Source organism: Prunus mume, linkage group LG3 (genome assembly GCF_029339155.1).
Source record: "Prunus mume cultivar Tortuosa linkage group LG3, ASM2933915v1, whole genome shotgun sequence".
Classification (NCBI taxonomy): Eukaryota; Viridiplantae; Streptophyta; class Magnoliopsida; order Rosales; family Rosaceae; genus Prunus; species Prunus mume.
The window spans coordinates 25,278,249-25,305,919 of NC_142700.1; the positions used below are offsets into that span (position 1 = coordinate 25,278,249).

Sequence of the window (27,671 nt, forward strand, 5' to 3'; positions counted from 1 at the left end):
CCTAAGACAATATATGACACAAGAAAAGTGAAACTAGTTGGCGCCGCTCCAACTTAATAGAACAAATGAGCTCGGTGAGGACGCCTTGATCATGTACTATCAGAATGGGCTGCAGTCAAAAGAACTGCCCCTGCTCATTCAAGAAATGAGCAAAACTTCTTGGTAAGTTTAAGTTGTCTTCCTTTTCTTTTTCCAGTAGTAATGTGATATTTTGAAAGGCAAATGCAAGGTATTTCTGCAAAATGATAACAGGGACAACGAAGTAAACTTAATAGGTATTGTATTGTGTTTCGAGCTCAACATCAAATATGATAGGTGCCTCGCATGAATATTGAACAAAAAAAATTATTAGAAAGAGTAATTAAGGACCTGTTTGAGTTTTTCCCCAGCGCGATCAGCGCCTCAACTAAAAATCTTCCTTCTTTACTTGTTCAATCCTGTAGAAATCAAACATTTCCTTTCTTTTTTGTTGTTATACAATGACTATAGCTGGGAATATTTTCACTCTCTATCAAAATCTACCTCATGTACTAGCAATGTACATTCCTCTTTCACTATTTAGGCCAAAGTTATGATGATACTGACGGTAGGAATTTACATCAATCAATAAACTCATGAAAGCCAAACCATATTCCAGCAACTTGATGGGGATGAGTCCCATATCCTCAGAACCGAATAATTTGAAAGGCCTAAATCGTGGTTATAGATGCTGCATCAGTTTATCAGTTTGCCATTGATTTCACGCATCAATAACTTGGAGCTATCAACAACGCGTTTGCTTTCATAAACTACATAACTACACATTTCATGCCTGGGTGCTGGTTTGAGCGATCTTAATTCAACAAGGGGATCCGTAATCTGAGACTTACTGCACATCTCCCTCGCTGGCTGGACATGATTCCACCAAAAATCTGAGAGAACCATTTTCAAAACATCCCAGTACTCTGCGTCCCGGTATAACCTGAATAGGCTACTCCCTTTAGGAGTCCAAACATAGAAATCCATCCAATCCCTGTCAAGTATTTCCATTAAACCCTGAGCCTGTGGAACACAGTACAAAGGAATTCGCGACCAAGGGGTAGCCTTTTTCATATTTCCATCGAAAAATGGGCACTTAATCTCCAGTACTCCTCGTGAAGACAATCCGTATACCAGCCTATCAACCACCCCGTCTGGTGAAGCTCCTAGCCAATCATCTCCAGCATTTGTATTACCATAGACTTGAAATTCAGGAAACAAGACAGAATTTCCTGTTATCAGCTTGTATCTTTCAAGTGCTTCCTCTTCTTTGATATTGCTCCAACAGGTACCCAGGTTACCCGAAAATGGCTCAATTGCTCCAATCTTCTCTAACCAAAGCTGGAGTCTTCGGCGATGAAAAAAACCAACGGCGGCAGCAAAAGTGCTAGCTGTCATTTTATGTTTTCTGTGTCCTTGCCAATTTTTGAACCAGTGCTGAAGACCACTTGAGTGAAGAACAGAATAACCTCCAGATGAAGCAAATCTCAGAGAGCAACAAGAAGGATTGAGAACTTGTCTCTGGTTAACAAGCATACTATTACTATGAAAAGAATTGGTTGCTGTAGTTTCTCCGACTAGTTGCATCTGTAACAAGAAAACCCCCTCCTTTTTTTCTTTCTTTAATCCCAAGAAAACGTAGGATACTTGTCAATAAGGGCAAACAAGAAGCAATTTTCACTTCCCAAAAATGAGAGATTGAAACCTAAAAATAAATATAGAAACAAAAAAAAATAAATAATAAATAAATCAAAAAATCAAAGCATAAACTAGCAAGTAACACTCTACTCATATAATCTGGTTATGATCAGAAAAATACAAAAACCATGCTTGAACAGCTTATCAACAGCTTATGATCACAAAAAATCTGAAATTGTCTGTCTATAATCTGGTTGTCTCATATGAGAGAGATGAGAGAGGAGGCTGACCTGGGATTGAATTGATGTGATGATACAGACGAGACGAGGTGGCTGTCTGGGAGAGAGAGAGCTGAGCGTCGAGTCTTCAGACCAGAGAAGGAAGAAAGACGATACTTCAAATTTCCTGCGGTCGGTTTTATTCCAAAACTATAGAACCGGCACAGCTATCAATCATAAAGCGCCACGTGTATTTGATTTTTATATATGTTTGGAGTGCAATTTTTAAAGTCGCTAAAAACTTTAAATAAGTAAAAAATTAAGAAGACATCAAAGAGAGAACAATACCAAATAATATCAACGAGAATAGCCCCCTTTCGTTAAAGAGGCAATATAGAGACAACAAAGAGGGAACAATACCAAATATCAATAATATTAATGAAATATCGAGGATATTATCATTTTTTTAGATCTAGGATATTTTGGAATATATTCATACACATATTGTGTAAGTATTGATAATGTCGAAAAATATCGACGTCGATAATTTCTCTCACACTTCAACAATATTTGGCCAAAATATCGCTATAATATCGATAATATTAAGATGATGAAGAAAGTGAAAAATTTGAAGAGTTATTTACATTAACACCTTATGAGGTTTATTGTGTTTTCACAAAATCCCCTCATGTCTCAAAAATTAAACGAACACCCCTTGAGGTTTCAGTTTGTTTTCACAAAATCCCTTTTCGTTATTGTTTGTCCAAAAATTGATGATTTCATTGAAAAAAAAACTTATGCAAATGACAAAATTAACCGCAATGAAGTATATACAATCTAATCTCAAAGGCCAACTTCGTCATTTTGGAGAATTTTTTGTATAAAATCATCAATATTTGGATGAAAAATCAATGAAACTAAGTTTTATGAAAACAGTTTAAAACCTCAGGGGGCAGTCTTGTAATTTTTAAAACCTCAAGGAGTTTTGTGAAAAAGCAAAAACCTCAAGGGGTGTTAGTGTAAATAACTCAAATTTGAATCTTATAGGAACTTTATGTGGTACTAAATCACTTACATATCTGTTTGTACCATATTTGGAAAATGAGCCAAAGTTGGTTTATTTTTCAAATAAAATTACATTAGACCCAAGTCCACTGCCATTCTTTCAAAACCACCAAAAAGGGCTTTTTTGGATTTGGGCCATTAATTGGTGAAATCTATTCGAAGGCCCATAATTCAAAAAACTTCAGCCTCAACCCACACTAAAAGTTAGAAAATGGGTAACCGTTATCAGTTGACCCACGTGACTTCCTGAGGATGAGTTTTCACCATTAAGAATGACTTGACCGCTGTCTTTCTCGCAAGGAAGCAGAGCTAATTGATGCAAAAATTGAAAGGAGTCGTCTTCTGTTTGGTTTTCCAACTGCCAAAAGACAACAAATCAAAGAATATCGATTGAAACTAGTTTTTTCATCTGGGAGACCCCTTCTTATGCCTATGGATCGACTCACGAGGACAAATCTACCACTGACTTTGGACAACACTCGAGTATTGTCCTCTAGCTTTTACTGTCATCAATTGGACATTTTTGCCTATAAATATAGACGCTCAACAACAGCACTCGAGGACTTTCTCTATAAAATTAGACACTACGTCTTATAAACACTTGAACAAGCTTCAAGATTTTCAAAAGCCAACTTGCTGCCCAGATAATTAGTTGACAACTCCTGCGTTTATCCTTGTATTGCTCTGCCATCTTCATGGTATGATTCTTGTTTAAACAATTAGTCTAGTTTCCCTCTAAACAAATGAAACTTGTACATATTGGATAAGAGAAATCTCCAATCTCTTGAATATTGTAATTTGTTCTTTAAAAAATGCTAAATGGAGATATCTTTGGCTTTCGTTTTAATTTGTTATCATGCTGGAGCTGGATAGAGAAATCTCCAGCTTCTGGAACTTCATTCTCTTTGAAATTTACTTAATCTCACTTTACATTCCTGCCATTTATCTTTTTCCTACCTTACTTACTTTCCAGCATTTTTATACTTGAATCTTTACTTTGAGAATATTATAACCGTTTATTACTGGACATGCCAGAACACACCATCGATTTTTCTATTTGGCTAGGTATTGTTTGTACTTTCCAAGCCATAGACGCGAGATTGAAAGAATTTTGAAGTCCTCTTAATTGAAGCATAGAAAAGAACTCATCCGAGCTAGTACCCCCCTTGGAGCACAATGGTTTGATTAGAGGTCTAGAATAAGTGCAAGTCCATCAACACAAAGCATTCTACATCACATACACCAGGTCTATTGGGTTGGTCTCATTCCCAATAGTGGCACGCCTACGCAAACTACGATTGGGCCAGAAAAAGCAAACTGCTAGGGCCCAGTCCCTGCTCGCCTGCCTTTCTCAACTTGATTAAACATTCAATTTTGCCTGAAATTGAACAAGTCCTTTCACGAGCCAGGAACACAATTGGGGCATTGGTGTTGACTCGGCTTCTTCCTCTCTCATGCTCCATTCCCGAGAATGATCGATTGTGGAGAAAGGAAAAAAGGGACCAACAATATCTTATCAGATAATATATAAAGTGTAAAATATTATAGTAAAATATTATAAATAAATTTACAATAAGCTTACTGAAAGATGGATGAGTTTGCTGTTTGCAGGTGAGCTGGTAAACTCGAGTGCTTTGATTCTCACGTTGATGGTGAGAATTGGTTCGGTATTTCTCGACACGAAAATTCTGTGGTGCATCGGCTATACCGGTACAGTCGATGATCCAACGGCTGAGATTCCATGTTAAAAAAAGCATGGCTGAGATTGAATGACTTAATAACCTGTTGAGCCCTAGTTATTCAACATGTGAGTGGCATGTGAGGAAAGAGAAAGGGAGGTTTGGTGGATGAAGAAGACGCGCAGAGAGAGGCAAGATGAAGAAGACGCGTGCTCTCCCCTATAGTTGGCAAAATCGAAAATTCTAAGAGTCCATCCAATCCTTAGCGCCTCCAGGAACTCTTCTCTTTGCTTGCCCAAATCCAATCCCTAGCTCCTCCAAGAACTCTTTTCTCTGCTTGCCCACTGTCTCTGCTTGCTGAAGAACTCTTGGATCTGCTTCACCAGGAAGTCATCTCTCTCAGTTGCCCAAATCCATCCTAAGCGCATCCAACTCTTATTTGTGCTTGGGCAAAACGCACCTGCAAGAAGGTAATGCTCATTGAATTGAGGTCCTCAACTCTTCTCTCTGGTTGCCCAAAACTCATATGCAGATACGAAATTGATGGTGGGTCCAACCTCCATGATGAAATGGTCACCAAATTGGAGTTGTTGAATTAATTCAGTTTCTTCTGTTGGCATTGTCTGATATAGAATTTCAATTTCGTAGGGGAATGGATTTGTAATAACAACGTGGTTGTAAAGATTTTGAAGATCCTTGGCTGTTAACGACGACATTTGAGTTGGTGGCAAAAGGAAGTGCAAGGAGGAGGCTTGGAAAGTATGGAAACATCAAGTAAGATTTCAAAGAAACCTCTTTTCTGGTTTAGGACTTGAATGTATTTTGGGTAATGAGTTGATCCAATTGCATGTTTTTTGTGGCGAAATAGTTATACGTGGTGCAATTATTGACCTGACTATATGCAATTGCATGAGATTATTCATTTGTGTTTTGTTAAGAGAAAGTATGTTAACACATAGAGTATAATGTAATTTCAGTTTGAAATTATGTTTCTCAGGCATAGAGGGGTGTGGTAAGATGGACAGGGGTGTAGAGACATCAAAGGGTGGTTGTAGTGATTCAGGGTATCTGGGTGGTTGTGAAAGGTCGAGTCACAGGGCACCGGCAACAGAGAGTGGGCATATGTCGGTCGAACATATGGTTAGTCAAAGTAGTGATGATAATGGTGTTGACATGATTGCACCGAGGAAAGAAGATGTTATGGGGAAAGAGTTTAAAACGATAGAATTAGCGGAAGAATATTATATGAGTTATGCAAAGGGCATTGGATTTAGCGTGAGAAAAGACAAGTTGGTTCAAAATTCGGAAGGGAAAGTATGTAGGAGACGGTGGTGTTGTTCTAAAGAAGGTTTGAGAAATGAGAAGTTTAATGATCGATCAGATAGAATTCGACCACCGAAGGCAATTACAAGAGAGAATTGTTCTGCCCATTTTTGGGTGGGTTATGAGAAGAAACACGTGATGTTTACGTCGTTAGGAATTTTGAACCACATCACAATCATCAACTAGTTACTCCACTTGAATCGCCATATCTTCGATGTAACCGTGTCGTTAGAAAATCCGATTTAGCACAAGCAGTGGGAATGCGAAGAGCATTGTTTAGAACATGTCAAACATAAGAGTATATGGTGGACCAATGTGGCGGGTATTTAAATGTTGGTTTTCAAATAAAGGATCTGTACAATAAGTTGGATGCATCACGCAGGGAAATTTTACTCGACGGTGACATAAAAGCCGCACTCTGTTACTTGAAAGCGAAAGGAGCAATGGATCCAGAATTGTTTTGTAAGTTCAGTGTTGACGAGGAAAATAGGCTTGGTAATTTGTTTTGGAGGGACTCCACTTCACTTTTGGATTACATTGCCTATGGCGACGTCCTCATATTCGACAGCACATACAAAACAAATGTTTATGACAAGCCCCTAGTGTTGTTTGTTGGTTCGAACAACTATCGGTCTACTGTAATGTTTGGTTGCGCATTATTGCAGGACGAGACATTTGAAACTTACAAGTGGTTATTGGAAACATTCATGGCATCCATGAAAGATAAGAAGCCAATATCAATATTGACGGATGGCGATGAGGCGATGCGTAAAGCCATTGATGATGTGTTTCCCATGTCTAACCATCGGTTGTGCTCATGGCATGTGTCAAGGAATGCACAGAATAACTTGAAGGATGATGAATTGCTAAGAAATTTTCAGGCATGTATTTGGGAACCATTTGCATTGGACGAGTTTGAGAAGAAATAGGAGGTTTTGAGGGAAAGAGCGAGTACTCCGAAACAAAAAGAATGGTTGGAAATGATGTATGAAAAAAGAGACTCATGGGCTGAATCATGTATGAGAGGAAAGTTTTTCGGTGGTATGTGCACCACTCAGCGTGTGGAGTCCATGAACAAGTATGTGAAAGATTACTTGAGGAAAGGCGTGAAGTTGTTTGAATGTATTCCAGCAATCGATAGGGCTATGTTACGTCTTAGGAATAACACGACGAAGGATGGTTTCAGCGCAAAGTACTCAACACCAGTCCTTAAAACCGCATTGACAAAACTAGAGCAACAAGCTTCTCTGATTTACACGCATATGTGCTTTGTATTGGTACGTCATGAGATCGAATCTTGTTCAGCACTCACCCATGATAATGTGATGCATAATTTTGGAGGTCGTGTATACGTATTGTCCAAATATGGTGAACCGCATAATAATTGGACTTGTGTTTACCACGGTGGGGAAAATATGCGGATAGAGTGTGGATGCCGGAAATATGAAAGTGAAGGGATCCCGTGTTGCCACCTGTTTTATGTAATGAAGTGCGAGCACCTTACGGAAATTCCTCCAGCACTCATAATGAAGAGATGGACAAAGAGTGCCCAAACTGATACATGTATGGAATTTATCGGCAAAGGTAAAGACACTACCAACGAAGTTGTAGAAATGGCGAGGTATGGAAGTTTAAATGCTATGTCAAACAAAGTTTGTTTTTATGCATCGAAGAGTGCAGAGGGTTATGCCATGTTGATGAATGAGTTTAGTAGATGTGAGGGAATTTGTGAAGGCTTACGGCAAAAGGAAGAAGAGGCAAGTCTGAAATTGGGTACTGCTGACCAATGTCTTACAAATATTGTGAAAGATCCAAATATTGTTAAGACAAAAGGTACTCAAGCAAGGAAAGGTGGAACGCGCAAGCGTCGACAATGTCATTTGTGTCGCGGATATGGACATACAAAGCGTAATTGCTCTCAAAGAAACTTGCATCCAAGTAGAAATACATGTGTCAATATCCCATCAGGTAGTGAAAGCTATCAGTATAGTTCTGATCAAGGGCCGTCCCCGGACATTAGCTACAGTTATCCTAGTCAAATGGTTTCTCAATGCAGAGGCAACTATGTGGTTTATTTGTCTGGTTCTGATAGTTTTTCTACTGCAGACCCAACCGGTTCTACGCCGAACAGTGACGATGGTTTCTCATTCGACAATGGTGAACCTAATTCACTAGGTACTGGTTCAACCCAAAACAATTGTAGTTTTGGAACTTGGTTTACATGTAACAATTAACATTAAATGTAGATTTAGTGATGGACAATGTGCTTTCATATGACTGTCGTATTATTGTTTTATGTATGTATTGTTTAGAACAAAAGTATTTGCTTGGTTATCTTTGGCGTTGTGCTAGACATTAATTAGGTTTGCGTTTTTAAGGTATGTTTAGTTTGCCCACAGCCGGTCGGCATTTGCATTCCACACGTGCAATTGCATGAAGGTGATGCAATGCAAGAGTGACTGTGCGCAAACCAATAATAAGGACAAATGGATCATATTTATTTTTTTTTACAGGCATAATTTGACCTTTTTTTTGAACTATAAATCGAAGGGCAAAATGAACCGAAATACAGAGCATGTAAATAAATGGTAAGGGGCAATAAGCCGAACATATTATATTACAAAACGGCCAATGATCGAAATTACGTACTAATAGACATTGCCATTTAGCAGAAATGACTTCCCAAAAGATCCCGAATTTCGTAAAACACAATGTGATTAACCTAATTTCAATAATAGACATAGGGTCGTAACAACGTATTTGTTTGGATTTCGTTGTGTTTGAGCTATACATTAAATAAGTTTGCGTTTTAAATCTATGTTTAGTTTGCGCACAGTCGCTCTGCATTTGCATTTCACACATGCAATTGCATGACGGTGATGCAATGCGAGATTGACTGTGCGCAAACCCATAATAACCACAAATTGATCATATTTTTTTAACTATAAATCAAAGGGCGAAATCAACTGAAATACAGAGCATGTAAATAAATAGTAAGGGGCAATAAGCCGAACATATTCTATTACAAATTGACCAATTATCGAAATTACGTACTAATACACATTGCCATGTAGCACAAATGAGTTTCCAAAATATCCCGAATTTCGTAAAACACAATGTGATTAACCTTAATTTCAATAATAGACATAGGGTCGTAATAAAGTAGTTGCTTGGTTTTTGTTGTCTTGGCGCTATACATTAAATAAGTTTGCGTTTTTCAGCTATATTTAGTTTGCACACAGCCGGTCTGCATTTGAATTTCACACATGCAATTGCATGACAGTGATGCAATGCAAGAATGACTGTGCGCAAACCCATAATAACCAAAAATTGATCATTTTTTGGGTACAGGCATAAGTAGACCTATTTCAGTAACTATAAATTGAAGGGCGAAATCAACAGAAATACAGAGCATTCAAATAAATGCCAAGGATTTGGCTATAAGCCGAACATATTCTATTACAAATCGACCAATAATCGAAATTACATACTAATACACATTGTCATGTAGCACAAATGACTTTCCAAAATATCCTCAATTTCGTAAACCAAAATGTGATTAACCCTAATACAAAAATAATACACAAAGGGGCTTAATAAAATTCAGAACTGCCTTTTCTTTGTCTTTGCACTATCCATTAATTAGGTTAGCGTTTTGAAGCTAGCTTTAGTTTACACACACCCGGTCAGCATTTGCATTGTAAACATGCAATTGCACGACGTTGATGCAATGCGAGAGTGACTGTGAGCAAACCACTACAGAGGAAAAATGGATCAATTGAAGGCCGCAAAATGAACCGAAATATACTACATGATAAACGGTAAGGGCCAATTAACTGAACATATTCTTTTACAAAACGAAGATAACATGATCCGAAAAATGTCACTGTATCCATAATTTACATGGTTTTCTTTCTCTTTGGGGTACGTGAACGAAGACTTTTCTCACCTTTGCGTTTTTGGTCTGTGGAGTGTTGTTCGCATCCGGATTACCCTTAGCTGCAGCCCCGTCTTCATCCGCATCCTTATCCCCGTCTTCGATCCAAACTTCCTCGTCATCTCCCTCTTCATCTTCATCTTCATCTTCATCTTCCTCTTCCTCTTCTTCTTCCTCTTCTTCCTCCTCTTCCTCTTCTTCTTCCTCTTCCTCATCTTCTTCATGCTCTTCTTGTATCACAAGTTTGGTCTTTCCTTTTCTACCTATGTCATGTTTAAATTTTTTGCGAAACTCCTACATAAAGAGAAACATTGACATATATAAATAAACAATTTTGTTCACATTTGTTGTGCACACAAGTGATGCTGGTTTGCATTGCAGAATGTAACATATTAATTAAATTTGCAAAATTAAACATCTTATACATCGAACTTTACAATGGAGGTTGGAAGTAACAAACTTACATGTTCTACATCATCATCTACGACGTGTTGAACAAGACCCGAACTCGCAATGGTTGTTCCCGAAGTGTTCTTCAATTTCTCCTATTACAAGATAACATCGTTCATGTTCAATACCATGGTTTGTTATCTGACTATAACATTCGTGATGTTTGTTCATTTTATGAAATGAGTATGAAATGAAGTTGAACTGACTCACAATCTCTTGCCGTAGGGGCCTGATCTCTACGTTTGCTTCCGATGCAGTTGAAAATAGGACAACATTCAACCCAGCAATAAGGTCCAAAAGCTCATTGCAGCTTCAGCAGTGACCTACATTACGGCACATGTAATTACAACAATGACCATCGGAAGCCCTCATGTATTAATAAATTATGCAATAGAAGCTACTTACATGCGTGACACCATCAGGTAATGGTAGATCTGGGCTATCTTGCCCACGGAGTATCCGCACAAGTTTACTTTCATTTTCAGCGGCCCAGTATGGTATTTGGGCTGACCATGGCTGAGGAGAGATGTTTGCTACCCTTATCTTGGCCCCTTCCGGAGTTTGATGTTGTTCTTCCTGTGGAATTCAGGTATCATTTTATATGCATTTCATGCAGCAAGTGTAATTACATAACACGCGATCAGTGTAGAACGTACCGCTTCACGTAAGTCCGCCTAGTGGCGATATCGTATGTACTTATTTCTGTACTGGGCATAGTCGGATGAATTTGCAAGCCATTCGGAAGCTGGGTACCCATTAAGTGCTTCCTCGACTTCTAACTCATCAGTGAGTTTATAATCCGAAAGCATTGTCCTCGGTGGAATTTTCGGTACTTGAGGTTCTGTGGTGCCTAAACTTTGCATTGCGACTCGCTCTCCCAAAAATCAGGCTGAACCAGCTGGTCCCTCAAGTAGGATTCGTTTACGAGTTGCCGGCACGGTATTTTTTACTTCTTCCGGCAACTCGGATTCATTGCTCCCCCATGGGTTCCAATTTACCTGCAATACAAATTTCTTACATTTGCGAATCATACATTTTTGTGGTCATAAAATATGGGTTCAAGGGTCAAGGCTTTATACTTGATCCTTTGTTAGATGTCGCATCATCACTCTAAAATGTTCCAAGTGATGTTGCAAGTCCCGCTTTGATTTTGCACCAACCCACCTCAATGTTCGGGGCCACGTGTTCACGCTCCCACTGGGCCTTGATAAAGCAAACGGTTTTAGGTACTCACAAGCCCATACCTACACAAAAGAAGTATACAAATTAGTAATGTAAGCAAAAAAGTCTGTTGCACTTTGGGGACATTCAATTCGATTACACTAACCTCCCATGCCCTCCAATACCCGCCCATGCTCGATGACCTGCCCCTGGAACAAGAATCTAGTGATCTATACAAGCAAGCCAAAGCCGCACCGCCCGAGTCGTATTTACCAATGTCTGATACTATTTCCAAACAGGGGGGCGTAGTGCATACTCACGTATTGGCTCTTATTATTTAGGAATGAGGGGCCAATCAAGCAGAGTATAAATGCCCTGGCAATTTGGTCTGTTTCTTTATCATCTTTCGAATCTTGTTTCAACACGGGTGCAAAGGCTTTCATACGGCACTCTCCTTTCCCCTGCCAGTAGGTCTGCGATTGGTTTCCCAAACAATTTCATCATCTTGTTCTTATTTTTGTACATCTCGGCATCAGAACGCTTCCCACCAACACGCAATCCAGTGATTGCTGCGAAGTCCGTTGGTGTCATCGTCATCTCTCCAACTTCATCGAAATAGAAGGTGTGGGTAGTGTCCCACCATCTCTCCGCTAAGGTCACAAGTAATGGCCTGTCCCCTTTCTTACCATGGCCCAATATTGACAAAAAGGGCACAAATCCAGCTTCTTTCACCTTTGCTTTCACCGTGTCGTGCATTCCTACATTATACCATTCAGCACACTTGTCGTTGTTTCCACACCCTCTGATTTTTGTTAAAGTCAGCTAAAGAAAACACAAAGGGTTTAGTACAACGAATTTGATTCTGACCCACTTACTTACAAATTATTCCAACATGAGAAATGCCAATTGTAAAATTAAATAAGAATACCTTGAAGGAGATATGTTCCTCCAAATCGAAGTGAAGCAACGGTGAACAAGGATTGCGGTCCCTTGGTTTGAAGACACGTACCCCGAACACCCCACTAGCCATAGGACCCGATATTCGTTTTCCTGGCTTCCGTTGTTTTGAGCTTGAGGAAGCCACTGAAGAGTTACCTTTCGTACCCTTTGCAACTGTGGTCTTCGGGGCCCAAGAACCTTTATGAGATGCTCCTCCCTTAATGTTCTTCGTCCTCATTATTCCTTCCACTATCCTTCATTATTGATTTAAAACAGCAAACAATGAAAGAGATTATGTCTACCTCAACATCAAACAATATAGTAACTCTTTTGACCAAAAATAAAACAATAGAGTAACGTGACATAATCTTAACATACATTGAAAAACATTTCAGAAGCTTCCGCACTCATTGCAGTAGAAGGATGCAGACAAAATAACAGAAAAACACACAAACACACACACATTGCTCCAACAAAACCCACAAGCATCGATACCATACCAAACAAAATAGCCACATGTAATACACTACATGAAAATTCACAAAGTGAAAATCAATATGCAGTCTCCACTGTGTACTTTTGATGACAATCTCCCTTCATTATTTATGAAATAGTAGATTTGCAAACATTAAGAAAGCAAGGCCAGCCAAAACTCTAAACACAAACATAAGTCATAACTTCTATTTTCCTCAAAAATCACTACTTTGATTGATGCCATAAGGAAAGCTGCAATCAACCAGATCTAATTCCCTAAACAAATAATGAGCAGAAATTTTGCTGCATAGTATTAGTACCTCTACCTTCTCATCCCCATCCCCATAAAAGTTATATATCCACAACAAATAATTTGTGTCTCTGTCTTTTATTACGTAAACTCCACAACATATAATTTGATTAGTTTCTTATGTTCAATCATCAATTTAAAAGCTCCTCCACATTCTAATTGTTCTAATCAGCAGCAGAAAATGACAAAGAAGAATCATGTCTCATCCCTCACACGTTTCTAATTTGGACACAGAATTTCCATTCCAATGCTGTTTCTTCACAGGCCCATAAGAAAACGGATTAAAAAAAAAAAAAACAGGCATCAAAATTTGATATAATTCCCTAATTCCAAGAACAATTTTTTTATCTTCTTTTTAAGAGCTAAAAAGAACATCATAACAGGCATACAATCATCTGAATTTAGAAGTTTCGGGTTGAGTAACTAATCCAGCAAAATACGCAAACAGAGACTGAAATTTTCAGAGACTAAATCGCTCAATATAAGTCAATGAAAATGCAAACAGAGATTGGAAATAACAATATTGAAGATTAAGCATTTACAGAAGAGTGAGAAATTCACCTTTGGTAGAGATAGAGTCTTCAATGGCAAAGTGAGGAGAAGGAGTGTGTGGCTGCGTCAAGGGGAGAAACAAAAGAGTGCGTATGCTGGAAGGTGCAACCTACTCCGTTCAATATGGATGATGATCTGCACGAGCTGCTAATGGAGGACAAAGATGGTCAGACAGATAATCGAAGGGGGAAAAGAAAGAAAAAGAAAAGAAGAAAATAGAAAGCCACATTCGAACTCGCTTGCGTGACGACGAGCGACGATCGAGAGAGCTTGGCGCGACAAAGAAGAACAAGGATGAGGTTTCAGTTTCACGCAGAGAGAGAGAGAGAGAGAGGAAAATCGAAGAAGGAAAAGAACGGAAAAGAAACCTAAGTCTGTTTTAGTTGTGGATGATCCTGTGTGTGTGTGTGTGTGTACGGTAAAATTTTAGACTCCCACTACAAAAGAGCCACATGTTAACTATATATATAATATATAAAATATAAATATATAGAATATTAAAATATATATGAATGACTAGTATTATTTAGCTAGTTTGTTCATTATATACCAAGACTTATCACAAACCTTCCTTTAATTCTAAAAATCCATATTTTAAATACGTGCTCATCTTTCTAAACCTCAGTTCTCGACAATATATATATATATAATAACGTGTATAATATGGTTTTGATATGAAAACCTCAACAAATTTTTCAAATCCTTCTGGATACCTGTTTACTTAGTCACGCTGACGAGATAAATTAACATATTTGATAAAAACCAAAATCTATAATTCTTCCTTTTCAACCACGAATATGTGTATTAAATATGGACATGGAAAATATTATGTAGCTAGTTTGTTAATTATATACCAAGACTTATCACAAACCTTCCTTTAATTCTACAATTCCATATTTGAAATATGTGCTCATCTTTATAAACCTTAGTTCGCGACAATATATATATATATATATATATATTGTCGCAACATGTATAATATGTTTTTCATATGAAAACTTCAACAAATTTTTCAAATCCTTCTGGATACCTGTTTACTCAGCCACGCCGACGAGGTAAAATAACATAGGAAATGTCCAGCAATATATATAAAATAAGGATGCACATGTGATGTTGTGTGTACAGGAAGTTAACCTAATGCTCTGATACCAATTGAAACGACCTAACCTAACTTCCACTTTCAAATCTGGGCGAACCATGTTTAAAACTGAAAAAAAAATCTAGGGTTGGCCTTAATGGTTAACATTGAATTGGGTTTGGGCTTTAGGGTTCAAAGTATGGTTTATGTTTAAAATTGTATTGGATTTAGGTTCTACAGACACTAGAGCTTGGGTTTTAATATCTGTAAATGTTTCAAGTAGTATGTAACTGTTATATATAATTTTTAAAAGTAGCGATACTTTTACAAATAGTTACAATTTCGAATGTCCATTAATTAGGAAAAATATGTTTTTGATTTTTTTTGAAAAAAAAAACACTGAAGGAAATGTTTTTTGCAACAAAAAAGAAGGTTATTTGAGGGAAGTATTTGTTGTAATTTTCAAATGTTGAGATAAATTATTTTTGAAGGAGTTTATTCCGAATGGACAATTTTACCCCTAAATGTTTCTATAAAACAACCTTTCATGTCCAACCAAATTTAGAGCATATTATCATTCACACTCTAACTTATACGTTAGTATCTTACCGTCTTTGTTGTTGGGTTAAGGTTAAGTTCATCCACTTGTATCGTCATATGTTTTCATCTTATTTTTCACATGAACATAACAGGTGCATTCGTTGAGGAAAGTTTCATGTTCACCGAAAAAATACACCCAACCAACTTACTTTTTTTAAAGAAACGGAGTGTTTGTTCTAGTAAACGCAATGGTTGCATTCGTTCAGTAAAGCTACTCGTTCAACAAAAAATGGGGCCAACCAACTTACTTTTTCAAACAAACGTGGAGATTATTCAACGAAACGCAAGGGTTTGCTATCGTTCGGAAATATTCGACGTTTCGTCGAAAAATAAGGCCAACAAACTTACTTTTTAAAACCAACACCGTATTTGTTCAGAGAAACGAAAGACGTGCGTTTCTAGAGAACAATTACCCGTTCGCCTAAAATATGCGCCAACCACGTTACTTTTTAATTGAAACGGAGTAATTTTTCACTCCAACTTCATTTTCCAAACAAACAAGACTGTTTGTTCCAGTGAACGTAATGCTTGCGTTTGCACAGTAAAGTTACCCGTTCAACGCAAAATGAGCCCTACGAACTGACTTTTTCAAAAACGGGAACATTGTTCAACCGAACGCAAAGGTTTGCTTTCGTTCAAAAACGTTCGACGTTCCGCTGAAAAAGAGGGCCAAAAAACTTACTTTTTCAAACCAACAGGATATTTGTTCACACGAACGCAATGCGTGCGTTTCGGCAGAAAAGTTACCCTTTCGCCGAAACAATGCGCCAACTAACTAACTTTTCCAAACAAACGGGTTACTTTTTCACTCCAACACAACACATGTGTTCGTTAAGGAACCATTTCTGTTCGCCCAAAAAAGATATCCAACCAACTTACTTTTCCATACAAATGAAGTATTATTCTAGCAAACGGAAGAGTTGCGTTGGATCAGTAAAGATACCCGTTCAACGAAAAATGGGCCCAAATGACCAACCTTTTCAAACAAACAGGACATTTGTTCAACCGAACGCAAGGGTTTAGTTTCCTTCAGAAAAATTAAACGTTCCACCAAAAAAGAAGGCCAACAAACTTACTTTTGCAAACCAACGGGGTTCTTTTTCACACAAACGAAACGGGTATGTTCGTTCAGTAAAGTTACTCGTTCAACGAAAAATAGGCCCAACCAACTTACTTTTTCAAACAAACGTAGTGTTTGTTCAAGTAAACATATGAATTACGTTCATTCAGTAAAGTTACCTATTCCAACACAAATGGGCCCCATGAACCTACTTTTTCAATCGAACAGAACGGGTTGCGTTTGCTCAGAAAAATGCCACGTTCCCCGGAAAAATAACGCCAACAAACTAGCTTTTTCAAACGAATGTGATTGTTGTTAATGCTAACGCAAGAGTTACGTTGGTTCAGTAAAGTTGACCGTTCCGCGGAACCATGGGCCAACGAACTCACTTTTTCTAACAAACGGGTTACTTTTTCACTCCAACGCAATACATGCGTTCGTTAAGGAACCATTTCTGTTTGCCCAAAAAAGATATCCAACTAACTTACTTTTCCATACAAACGAAGTATTGTTCTAGCAAATGGAAGAGCTGCGTTGGATCAGTAAAGATACCCGTTCAACAAAAAATGGGCCCAACTAACCAACCTTTTCAAACAAACAGGACATTTGTTCAACCGAACGCAAGGGTTTAGTTTCCTTCAGAAAAATTAAACGTTTCACCGAAAAAGAATGCCAACAAACTTACTTTTGCAAACCAACGGGGTTCTTTTTCACACAAACAACACGGGTATGTTCGTTCAGTAAAGTTACTCGTTCAACGAAAAATAGGCCCAACCAACTTACTTTTTCAAACAAACGTAGTGTTTGTTGAAGTAAACATATGAATTACGTTCATTCAGTAAAGTTACCCGTTCCAACACAAATGGGCCCAATGAACCTACTTTTTCAATCGAACAGAACGGGTTGCGTTTGCTCAGAAAAATGCCACGTTCCCCAGAAAAATAACGCCAACAAACTAGCTTTTTCAAATGAACGTGATTGTTGTTGATGCTAACGCAAGAGTTACGTTGGTTCAGTAAAGTTGACCGTTCCCCGGAACCATGGGCCAACGAACTCACTTTTTCTAACAAACGGGTTACTTTTTCACTCCAACGCAATACATGCGTTCGTTATGGAACCAATTCTGTTTGCCCAAAAAAGATATCCAACCAACTTACTTTTCCATACAAACGAAGTATTGTTCTAGCAAACGGAAGAGCTGCGTTGGATCAGTAAAGATACCCGTTCAACGAAAAATGGGCCCAACTAACTAACGTTTTCAAACAAACGGGGTATGTGTTCAAACGAACGCATGGTAGTGCGTTCGTTTAGAAAAATTATACCTTCCCCATAAAAAGGAACCCCAGTCAAAGACAAATTGGCCAATTATACTACAGATGAAGGATTATTTAAAGAGTTACTTCCTATACATTTTAACTCAAAGACTTCCACCTCTTTTACTACGTATACACAATCTGAGAGGAAAAAAAAACCCAAACAATGTCACATTCAATGGTTGGTAGCTCTTGAGGCTCCTTCACGCCCAAGAAGAAGATGGTGAATGATGATGATGATGTTGATTCTTCGAATTATGCCCGCGAGCAAGTGAAACGAGCCCATTATGTCACGAAGACTCCCACCGAGGCTAGTAAGAACATGTTTCATGAAGGAGATTCAACCACCAAGTACGAACTTTACAATGGCGGGATTGATATCGGCTGATCTTTAGGAATACGCTCAGTTTGTTGATGCTGGTTCAACTAAGTGGGACAAAATCGAGGTATTCCAAGCCATTGCTATTTTGGAGAAGCGAGCTGCATGAAGCACCGGTATTTTATAATTTGCATTGTGTTGTTTGTCATAATTTCGGATGTAATTTCAGATGTTATAATTTCGGCTGTAATATCGGATGTTAGATGTTATAATCAGTATGGTAAAATAGTTTGAGGGTTTAGTTTTGTAACAAAAAAACCCCAACATATGGTTAGGAGACCTTTATTATCAGTGAACTAGGCACTCCTGTCTCGTAAATGAAGTCTGGGCCCTAAATATGCTATAATGTTCCCATTTTGGCAACAAAAAAACTCATTTGTGCAATGTATTACACGAACTAAATAACGTGCAATTGGGCGTGATGTAATGCAATTGTACATGATATATTGCAAAAACAATGTCCCTGCATGCAAACAGGGATAAGTACATGCAATTGCACTACATTAACCATCAACCCTATGTGACCTACTGTCAAACTTTCTACTTTGCCTGGGAGGGTGTCATTGGCTTCCTTGCGATGGGATGATGAGGGATGAAGGGACCATGTTGTTCAGCCAACTTGTCAAGTTCTTCGTCAACAACTCTTCGAGCGGACTCCCTTACTTCCTTTAGACACATGTTGTTTGGGTTCTTCAGCAATGATAGTGCAACACGAACCCGCTCAGTTGCATGTTGAAACTGCAAATAAAAAACAACCCATCAAAGAAATGATTAAGAAAAATATCTGCTGTGGAAGACAAAAGTATGAAACGATATATATGCCGACTCACTTTATTTGAACCGTGTGATGTGCATTCAATATCTTCTAGCCAATTCATAACGAAGATACCACAATCGTGTCCATTTTGTTGTTTGCGGGCCTTGTCAGTTCGCACAATGTTGAATTTTGCAAACTGCCATCCCTTTTCAAAATATTTTACAATCTCATCTTTGTACATGTAGTCCAAAACTTTCATCTACAACACAATCCATTCAAATCAATTCTTAGTCCGGATGTTAGGATAATAAAAAGACAAATCAAAATAAGGTCAATTAAACTTACAATTCGTTCCCCTAGTTGATAACGACCTGCATTGTATCTGGCACCGGGGAGGCTATCCCATATTTCAACATTTTTATCACCAATATGCACAACTACCAAATACCAATGCTTCCTAATTCGATCGTAAACGGGAATGAAAATCTAGGACCACACTGACTTGCTTAGAAAAACACACAAAACAAAAGCGCACTAAAGATGTTGTAAAAAAGAACTTAAATTTATACCTTCTGGCACTTGTGAAGGCCTACGGTGAACCGGTTTGAATTTTCCATTTCAAGTTTGACCCCCAATTCAAAAAGTTGGTCATCACTTGTATTATTAACTTGCTCCTACATTCACATATAGTGTAAGCATAAAATCATTTACTAAATCACAAACTATAAGAGTTTGAAAAAGATGAATGCTTACCGACATATATGTGGGGAATTACCAATTCCCCGACCCCTTTTCTTGTAGATAATAGACTTGTGCATTCAGTACTTGATCGTTTATCCACATTTCGGGCCTCAAGCACATGAACTCATTTCTCGTGACATGATGTTTGTTTTTAATTTGAATTATAACTTCATCACTACAACGGAAGAAGAAAGCAATTGGTATAATTAAATTCACGTACACGACAACATATAAGGAATTTGGTCGATTTCATAATTCAACAGTTGTAATTAGTTACCTTGGAAGGTTGTTAGACCTAAAAATATAACTAAATAACTCAAAATCGGAGTCTTTTAAGTCCCCGGGTTTTAATTTGAAAGACCCAATTTTAATCTTAGACGCCGTCTTCTGCATAGCCTTTCCTTTTGCGTTTGAAGGGTCAACCCATGGCTCTCTACAATGAAGCCCTGGACGCCTTTCGGCCATTCGACGTGTTTTAATGCCACTATGATCACCACGGGCCGATTTTGTGAACTTCCTCTTTTCCACGCCAATTTTCAACTGTGGAAAAGGGAATTCAAATATTACATTTAGGAATAAAAAAAATTTAAGTATTTTACAACTATGTAAATAAATGCATACTTAATAAATGTAAAAGATAACAAGAAACTCGATCTTGAAACTCCTAATCGCTCATCATACCTCGGGTTCACTGAAACTCTGTCCATCCGGTAATGGTGTCCAAGGATTTTTTTCATCAACTGCACCTTTCTCCTTTAATTGGCTACATTCTTCACCCTTCTTCTTCACAACATTCTCAACACCTTGATCTCGTATTTTCAATGGCCTATCCTCAGTTTCATTTACATCTTCATGTGCCGGATGAAGATGTTGTCTTGCGTCTTTCATGAAGGATCTCATTTCACTCATTACCTTGTCGGTGAGTTTCAACACTGATCGCTTCACCTCCGCCTGTATTACCGGCGCCAATCTGATAGCAACTTGTTCAACAATTCTTTCAACGTTGACTCCGGACACTTCATTCGTTGGACGGTGCTTTGAAACAACCCGAACGGTAGGACTATCAAACCCACCTTGCTTTCTAACCCATAGATTCATTTTCCACACCGACTTATTGTCCCATGACACAATGGGATCCAAAGACTTATCAACATATACTCCACCATGGAGAATTGAATCGAAATAGAATAGTTGGAGAAAAAGCAGTGACCCATTTACATATGAAACTTTCTTCGCTTGGAACGACCTAACACCTTTACATAAGAAGTTGAATCCATGGTCGGCCCAATTCTTGGTCTCTATCTTCTCTGGGATCGTCAAAAAAGTTAAATAGTTCCCGATCACTGATGGTGAAGATGTGGGGCAAAGTACAGTGCCAAGTGCAAACATCACGAATCGAACTTTAAAGTCCTCATCCACATGTTCGCACTTTTCCAATTGTTCTGCTAAACCCTTTACTAATACTCTCTTGCCATTTCCACCGAAACTCTTCACTAATTGTTTCACATTTTCATCTTCTACAGCACAGTCCAGTTGAACATCCTCGCTGGTGTTCTTAAGCCCCATAACATGCCCAAACTCAACGGCACCTATTCCAAACACATTGCCGTGCAGTTCTATAGAGGACGTATCAGGATTGAACCTTTGAATCAAAAATTGGCATAGTTGGCGGTGTAAACGAGTGCAGGACAATGATGCCATATTACCGAACCCAATAGCATTAATTGCTAACCACTTCTCATTCGACAATTTTTCCACCGTACGATGGAATCGGTCCGGGCTGCATCTAGTGATAAAACCCATCTCATTGACTGAGTCGTCTACTTGCCCAGTCGAACCTTGTACTTTCCCACTTGAACCTTGTACTTTCCCACTCGATCCTTCCAAGGCAGCACCATATGTTGCCTTCTCTGTAGGGTTCAATTTCCTCCACTTGTTCGCAATCTCTTCTTGTACCTGAAAAACAAAATTCTCATTAAAAGAGCCTTTTTAATACAATAAATAATAAATTGACTCAATCGATAGCCATCTCTCATCTTACTGTCCAACTTTGCATTAGCTCTTTTCCCCATTTCAAGTCGTTCTTTTTTCCTGTAAATCATTTATTTTTAATCAAAAAACCATCATAACATTAAGCAACCACATTTCCAATTTTTAGATGTACGTGTAACTTACATGAAATTAAAAAATGCATCTCGGCCAACTCTTAATTGTTGCACATTACTCTCGACCTTGTGCTTTTCCTTTCGCTGATCCCCCTTTTTTGAGCTTCCATAACTTGCACAAATCAAGTACAAAACACTGTCATGCAATTGTCTCTAGCGCCGAGATTTTGAATACTAATCCAAAGCCTAATACACCCTAAACCCCCTAAACCCCGTAAACACCACAACATCACACGTTGCTTGATTATAAAAATACGGGGACCTGGATTTGCACACAGTTGCTTAGTAATTGCATATACTGATATGCAATTGCACAACACGACTTGCAAGTGCATCAGCCCTCGATTATAATATTGCACAGATAATGCACACAACCCACCCATGCATTTCTCTATTGGGCCGGGATTCTTACTCTTTTCAAATCCCAATCCAAATCTTAACCAATCCTAACATTACACTTTCGGAACACTTTACTCCCCATAACAAAATATTCAAAAACACAGTCAAACCTACCTACCTACCACGAAATCACCTCACTTGCATAATTTGAAAACTAAACTAGATACTGTAATTGCATTCAGTGACTTGGATTTGCATATAGGAGATTAGTAATTGCATATACAGATATGCAATTGCATGAACATTACAACCATGAATGTGAGATACCCACTTCACCTCACGACACTTTCAGAATGAAAAACCCACTTCATCTCATTAATGTGAGAAACCTACTTCCCCTCTTGCCCCAAGTCATCACCACAGAATTTCAATTAACAATAAAATAAAACATAGTGTTTACTTACCTTCACAAGGAACTATTACCAAATGCTTTCAGAAGGGCTCGATTGTAGATGAGAGGAGTGCCAACGCAGTGACTGGAAATACTGATTTCCAATTCCTATTATCAACCCGAAATACTAACCCTAAAATTTTCCCCAAAATCCAAACCCTAGAATAGGGGGTTTTTGACAATGATGACAAAGAAGAGAGAGAGGTTGCAGAGAGGAGGAAGAAACTTTCTGCAGGAGGAGTTGAAGAAAAGATTATCAGTTTGAAGTTTGAAGTTGCAGAAAAGATTATCAGTTTGAGGAAGAAAACGTCGAGTGAGCGTGAACGTGAAATCGTTCCCTATTCACATTAGCAGCGTCAAATTTTTACCTTGACCAGGTCAGCAGGTTTCCTTGTTTTAAAAAAAACCTCAAGTCATGGGCTGTACCGGTGCACCCGATGCACCACAGAAGGATTGACAAGTTGGCTTAGTAGATATTCATGGCTCAAATCACATTTAATGCGGTTGCTCAATTCTTCTTTCGCCACCTGAAATTTTTCAGTTGTCAAAGTCAACTTGAGTCTCCTTTTTGAGTGAAGCGCCTTTTCCCGGGTAAAGTCGTTTAGGCTCGTGGTTAATAGTCCTGGTAGAGTAAAATCCAATTGGGTTGATGGAGACTTGGGCCTGTCTTCAACCCAACTTCCCTTCTAGTAAAAACAAGTGGCCCAAGTCCTATCAAAGATTTCAAAACACCTTTCAATGGGCACGTTTTTATTTTTTGGCCCAAACAGTTTGTAAGTGGACGCATGGCTAGCGAGCGTCTGCGGGGAAGCTGCTGAGAGTGGGTGCACAAATGCGGTGGGTGCCCACGTGGGTTGGGTGGTGTGGTGTGGTGTTTGTTGGCGTTTCAAAGCTTTATCTATCGCATGTCTCTCTGCCACTCCCAAAAGCATATTCTGTCTAATTATCACACTCTACTCCGTACAAATTACTGTCGGTGCTACTTTCGGTCTACTTGTTCTCTGCCTTTCTTCTTGTGCCTTGTTTCTGTAGACTACCACAGTTTTCAAAGATCTCTCTTGTTTTGGCTTCTGGATTTTTCCCAGTTGACGAATTTGTGGTAAGAAACCTTGGATCTCTGGCTGTTTGGTTTTCATCTTCATGCTGCCTTTTTCTTTACTCTTATTAAGTTATTAGTGACTTGTGCTTATGCTCTGTATCAGATTCTTGCATCTTTTTTTATCTACTGCTTTGGTATGGACTGATAGGAATCCATATCTAAGTTGATGAAGTTGACTTGATGAGCTGGCGCTATGGTTAGTTTGTTAAACATCAGTTAGGCTAGGGTTAGTTGAGGGTTTGTTTGGTTTGGGTTAGCACTATATGGGTAAAGAGAGTTTGTATTGTAAGGGTTGTTGAGAGAAATTGTAATGTTTTTTTTTGGGGTGAAAACGGGGGGACAAACCCCAAAGACAGACTACTCAGATTGGTTTAAGAGAAATTGTATTTTGTCTTTGTTAAAGAAATAGTAACAGTGTTGTTCTTGAGATATTGAGTCAAGGTAGAAGGCAGGTTTTATCATGGGCACCCATCTTTTGTCCGTTTAATATCATCTCTTGAGCGGTTAAGCCATTTAATTCTCTTTGCCTATATTTATCCCTTTACCATTCTGAATCAAATCTCAAAATCGAATCGAAAGGGTCAAATTTTTGATTGGTAGAATTATGTGGAATATACTAAGAACTGAAACTGCATTTCCCATTTTCTTTCTTTCATCATCTTCATCCAAATGTTAAAGTTTTACATATTAGTGTTTATGACTTTTTTTAAAGAAAATAAATGTTGGTATTTCTGGACCCTCACCTCCATTATAAATGATATTCACATAAGTTGGGGAGATTAAGATATTTATGATCATTGGTATCATCATAACATTATCACAGCCCTCATTGAACTGCCTTGGGATTATTCATGGAATTGCCAGCTTCAGTTAGGCATTTCAGTCATCAGGTATTTGAACTAGTGGCTTAGCCAAAACAATCCTCAATTCGCTAAAGAAAATGTGAAACTCGTGCTATCGCTGCCATTAGCTCTAACCTTTGCGATGCTCTTTTCTTCTGGGAAGAGTTTCATGCTGCGGATTGAAATCAATTCTTGATAAGAGAAGAAAGAATTGAAAATCATCATACAGCAGCTGCAATGGTAAAACTTGAAATGTTGTGTTCTTCGAAGGGTTTTAGATTTATGTAGTGTAAATTATTTTATCTGTTGCTTTTTATTCTTGGCATAGCAGGCACAGACAAAATAGTCTGTTATCTGCCGAATACAATGCAAATTAATGACCATATGAATGATTGTAGCCAGTAGAAGTTGGTTTTAGAAGCTGTATTAAACCTTCTTGCATAAAGCATTTTCCACCATTCCACTCTGAATAAATTTGAACGAAAGTAAAAGACATACTTTCATAGAAAGTTCTCTCCTTCTTAACCTTGGGAATGCCATAGTTATCAGTACAGTAATAACTGACAACATATAAGAGGTTATCATATTCAATTAATGAAAATTTTAATATCAACAATAAAGAATTAGTTTGCACTTTGAACTGTCCAGCATAGTCAAATATGGTGCAACTTACTACTACATCACTTATTTGCTAGCTTAGCTTCATAACAGATAGCTAGACTGAGTTTCTCTCTCATTTTTTGAAGGTGTAGGTGAAAAGAAAGAAAGAGTTTCCAATCCAATCCAAAAATCTATCAAAGATCTTAGAAATCAATCAATCAATCCAAGTGAATGGCGAACATAGACATCGGGGGAATAATGAAGGATCTGCCCAACGATGGGCGTATCCCCAAAACAAAGATCGTGTGCACGTTGGGCCCATCCTCCCGGTCGGTGGTGATGTTGGAGAAGCTGCTGAGGGCTGGCATGAATGTCGCCCGCTTTAACTTCTCCCATGGGACCCACGACTACCACCAGGAGACCCTAAACAATCTCCGCACTGCCATGCACAACACCCATATCCTCTGCGCCGTCATGCTCGACACCAAGGTCTGTCTCTTTCCTTACCCTTTTTTTCTTTTCACATTTCCCTTCTGCTACTTACTTAAATATGTCATACTCATGCACTGTCATGCTCAACACCAAGATCCTCTGCCCCGTTATGCTCGACACCAATGCTACTTCTGAACATGTCATACTTATGCTTGAAGTACTGCTAATTAGAATTGTTTAACCATGAATTTGCCATTTCTTTTTTGTAGGGGCCTGAGATTCGTACTGGATTCCTCAATGGTGGCAAATCTATTCAACTTAAGGAAGGGCAGGAAATCACCATTACTATTGATTACGACATTAAGGGGGACCAAGAGATGATTTCCATGAGCTACAAGAAGCTGGCTGTGGACTTGAAGCCTGGAAATACCATTTTATGTGCAGATGGTACCATTTCCCTCACTGTATTGTCTTGTGATCCAGCAGCTGGTACAGTTAGGTGCCGCTGTGAGAACACTGCAATGCTGGGTGAGAGAAAAAATGTCAATCTTCCTGGTGTCGTCGTGGATCTTCCTACACTGACAGAGAAGGATAAGGAAGATATTCTGGAATGGGGTGTGCCCAACAATATTGATATGATTGCTCTTTCATTTGTACGCAAGGGATCAGATCTTGTTAATGTCCGTAAAGTTCTTGGACCCCATGCCAAGCACATACAATTGATGTCAAAGGTATGTGCCATTTCAATGTTTAATTATCCAGGCATTGATATACTAAGATGACCTGCAGCTTTTTTTTTTTTGGGTTTTTGTGTTTTGTTTTGTGTCTGCATGCTCTCTCTCTCTCTCTCTCTCTCTCTCTCTCTCTCTCTCTTACAGCAAATAAACTAATGGATTTATTGATAGTAGACTGGATATTATTTTCATTAGTTAACAAGTGAATGTGTGTTTCTTGTGGTTTCTAAAGGTTGAGAACCAGGAAGGAGTCATCAACTTTGATGATATATTGCGTGAGACTGATTCATTCATGGTTGCCCGTGGTGATCTTGGAATGGAAATCCCAGTTGAAAAAATCTTCCTGGCACAGAAAATGATGATATATAAGTGTAATCTTGTGGGGAAGCCTGTGGTCACTGCCACTCAGATGCTTGAATCAATGATCAAGTCTCCGCGGCCAACCCGTGCTGAAGCCACAGATGTGGCTAATGCTGTCCTTGATGGCACTGATTGTGTCATGCTTAGTGGTGAGAGTGCAGCTGGGTCCTATCCGGAACTTGCTGTGAAGATCATGGCTCGAATATGTATTGAGGCAGAATCTTCCCTTGATTACGGGGCTATCTTTAAGGAGATGATAAAGTCGACACCACTTCCAATGAGCCCGTTGGAGAGTCTTGCATCCTCTGCTGTCCGAACAGCCAACAAGGCCAGAGCCAAACTCATTGTTGTGTTGACACGTGGTGGGAGCACAGCCAAATTGGTGGCCAAGTACAGGCCAGCAGTTCCTATCCTGTCAGTTGTTGTTCCAGTTTTGACAACAGACGCATTTGATTGGAGCTGCAGTGATGAGACCCCGGCAAGGCATAGCCTGATCTACAGGGGGCTGATTCCTCTATTGGCTGAAGGATCTGCGAAAGCTACTGATGCGGAATCCACGGAGGTGATCCTGGAAGCTGCTCTCAAGTCAGCAACAGAGAGGGGACTGTGCAAGCTCGGTGATGCAGTAGTGGCACTTCATCGCATTGGAGTCGCCTCTGTTATTAAGATCTGCGTGGTAAAATAAAATTGAGGATGCAGAATGCCAGCATTTGCGTTGTAAGGCAGACAATGTGGTTGAGATGGACTTATACTTTGCTTTCTTTCTAGTATCTCTCTACTTTATTATGTTTTAGCTAGCTTTCACAGCGCACTGAAAAGTGTAGTTATTTTCCATTTCCTTAAGCCATGCGAGAGAGGATATTTGGTCGCTCTGTATTTGTATTGCTTTATGATGCACAAAATGTATCAGCTGTTATGGAGTTTTCATGAAACAGTCTGTAGCACATGGTTGGATAA

At 38.8% G+C, this 27,671-nt stretch overlaps 4 protein-coding genes, 1 long non-coding RNA gene and 1 pseudogene across 9 annotated transcripts; 2 read left to right on the forward strand and 4 right to left on the reverse strand.

The window, feature by feature from the left end:
- Window positions 1-182: 182 nt before the first annotated feature.
- LOC148919219 (uncharacterized) lies at window positions 183-511 on the reverse strand. Its single transcript, XR_016125212.1, has 2 exons — window positions 370-511; window positions 183-235 (listed from the first exon to the last, which is right to left on the reverse strand). It is a non-coding gene; the product is annotated as an uncharacterized LOC148919219 (long non-coding RNA).
- Window positions 512-593: 82 nt separating this feature from the next.
- On the reverse strand, window positions 594-2,080 carry LOC103327227 (uncharacterized). The gene is made up of 2 exons (XM_089048426.1): window positions 1,947-2,080; window positions 594-1,723 (listed from the first exon to the last, which is right to left on the reverse strand). The coding sequence occupies exon 2, from the start codon at window positions 1,603-1,605 to the stop codon at window positions 715-717; it is 891 nt and encodes a 296-aa protein (XP_088904552.1). The 5' UTR covers window positions 1,606-1,723; window positions 1,947-2,080; the 3' UTR covers window positions 594-714.
- A 3,209-nt stretch (window positions 2,081-5,289) lies between these two features.
- LOC148919220 (protein FAR1-RELATED SEQUENCE 5-like) lies at window positions 5,290-8,175 on the forward strand (annotated as a pseudogene). Its single transcript, XR_016125344.1, has 2 exons — window positions 5,290-5,392; window positions 5,616-8,175. The product of XR_016125344.1 is annotated as a protein FAR1-RELATED SEQUENCE 5-like (transcript).
- A 2,814-nt stretch (window positions 8,176-10,989) lies between these two features.
- Window positions 10,990-11,872, reverse strand: LOC148919221 (uncharacterized). Its single transcript, XM_089049192.1, has 3 exons — window positions 11,656-11,872; window positions 11,408-11,572; window positions 10,990-11,326 (listed from the first exon to the last, which is right to left on the reverse strand). The coding sequence occupies exons 1-3, from the start codon at window positions 11,680-11,682 to the stop codon at window positions 11,213-11,215; spliced, it is 306 nt and encodes a 101-aa protein (XP_088905318.1). The 5' UTR covers window positions 11,683-11,872; the 3' UTR covers window positions 10,990-11,212.
- Window positions 11,873-19,520: 7,648 nt separating this feature from the next.
- LOC148919222 (uncharacterized) lies at window positions 19,521-21,627 on the reverse strand. Its single transcript, XM_089048853.1, has 4 exons — window positions 20,374-21,627; window positions 19,970-20,232; window positions 19,705-19,867; window positions 19,521-19,625 (listed from the first exon to the last, which is right to left on the reverse strand). Exons 1-3 carry the CDS (start codon window positions 21,493-21,495, stop codon window positions 19,723-19,725), a joined length of 1,530 nt encoding a protein of 509 aa, XP_088904979.1. The 5' UTR covers window positions 21,496-21,627; the 3' UTR covers window positions 19,521-19,625; window positions 19,705-19,722.
- A 1,789-nt stretch (window positions 21,628-23,416) lies between these two features.
- Window positions 23,417-27,646, forward strand: LOC103327196 (pyruvate kinase, cytosolic isozyme). Of its 4 annotated transcripts, none has more exons than XM_008229491.2 (4): window positions 23,417-23,746; window positions 25,335-25,677; window positions 25,890-26,351; window positions 26,587-27,646. In XM_008229491.2, exons 2-4 carry the CDS (start codon window positions 25,420-25,422, stop codon window positions 27,397-27,399), a joined length of 1,533 nt encoding a protein of 510 aa, XP_008227713.2. In that variant the 5' UTR covers window positions 23,417-23,746; window positions 25,335-25,419; the 3' UTR covers window positions 27,400-27,646. The 4 variants fall into 4 exon arrangements, with proteins under 4 accessions (XP_008227713.2, XP_088905030.1, XP_088905031.1 ...); XM_089048904.1 differs by having other exon boundaries at window positions 23,468-23,746; window positions 25,341-25,677; XM_089048905.1 differs by lacking the exon at window positions 23,417-23,746 and adding an exon at window positions 24,684-24,828.
- The last annotated feature ends 25 nt before the right edge of the window (window positions 27,647-27,671 follow it).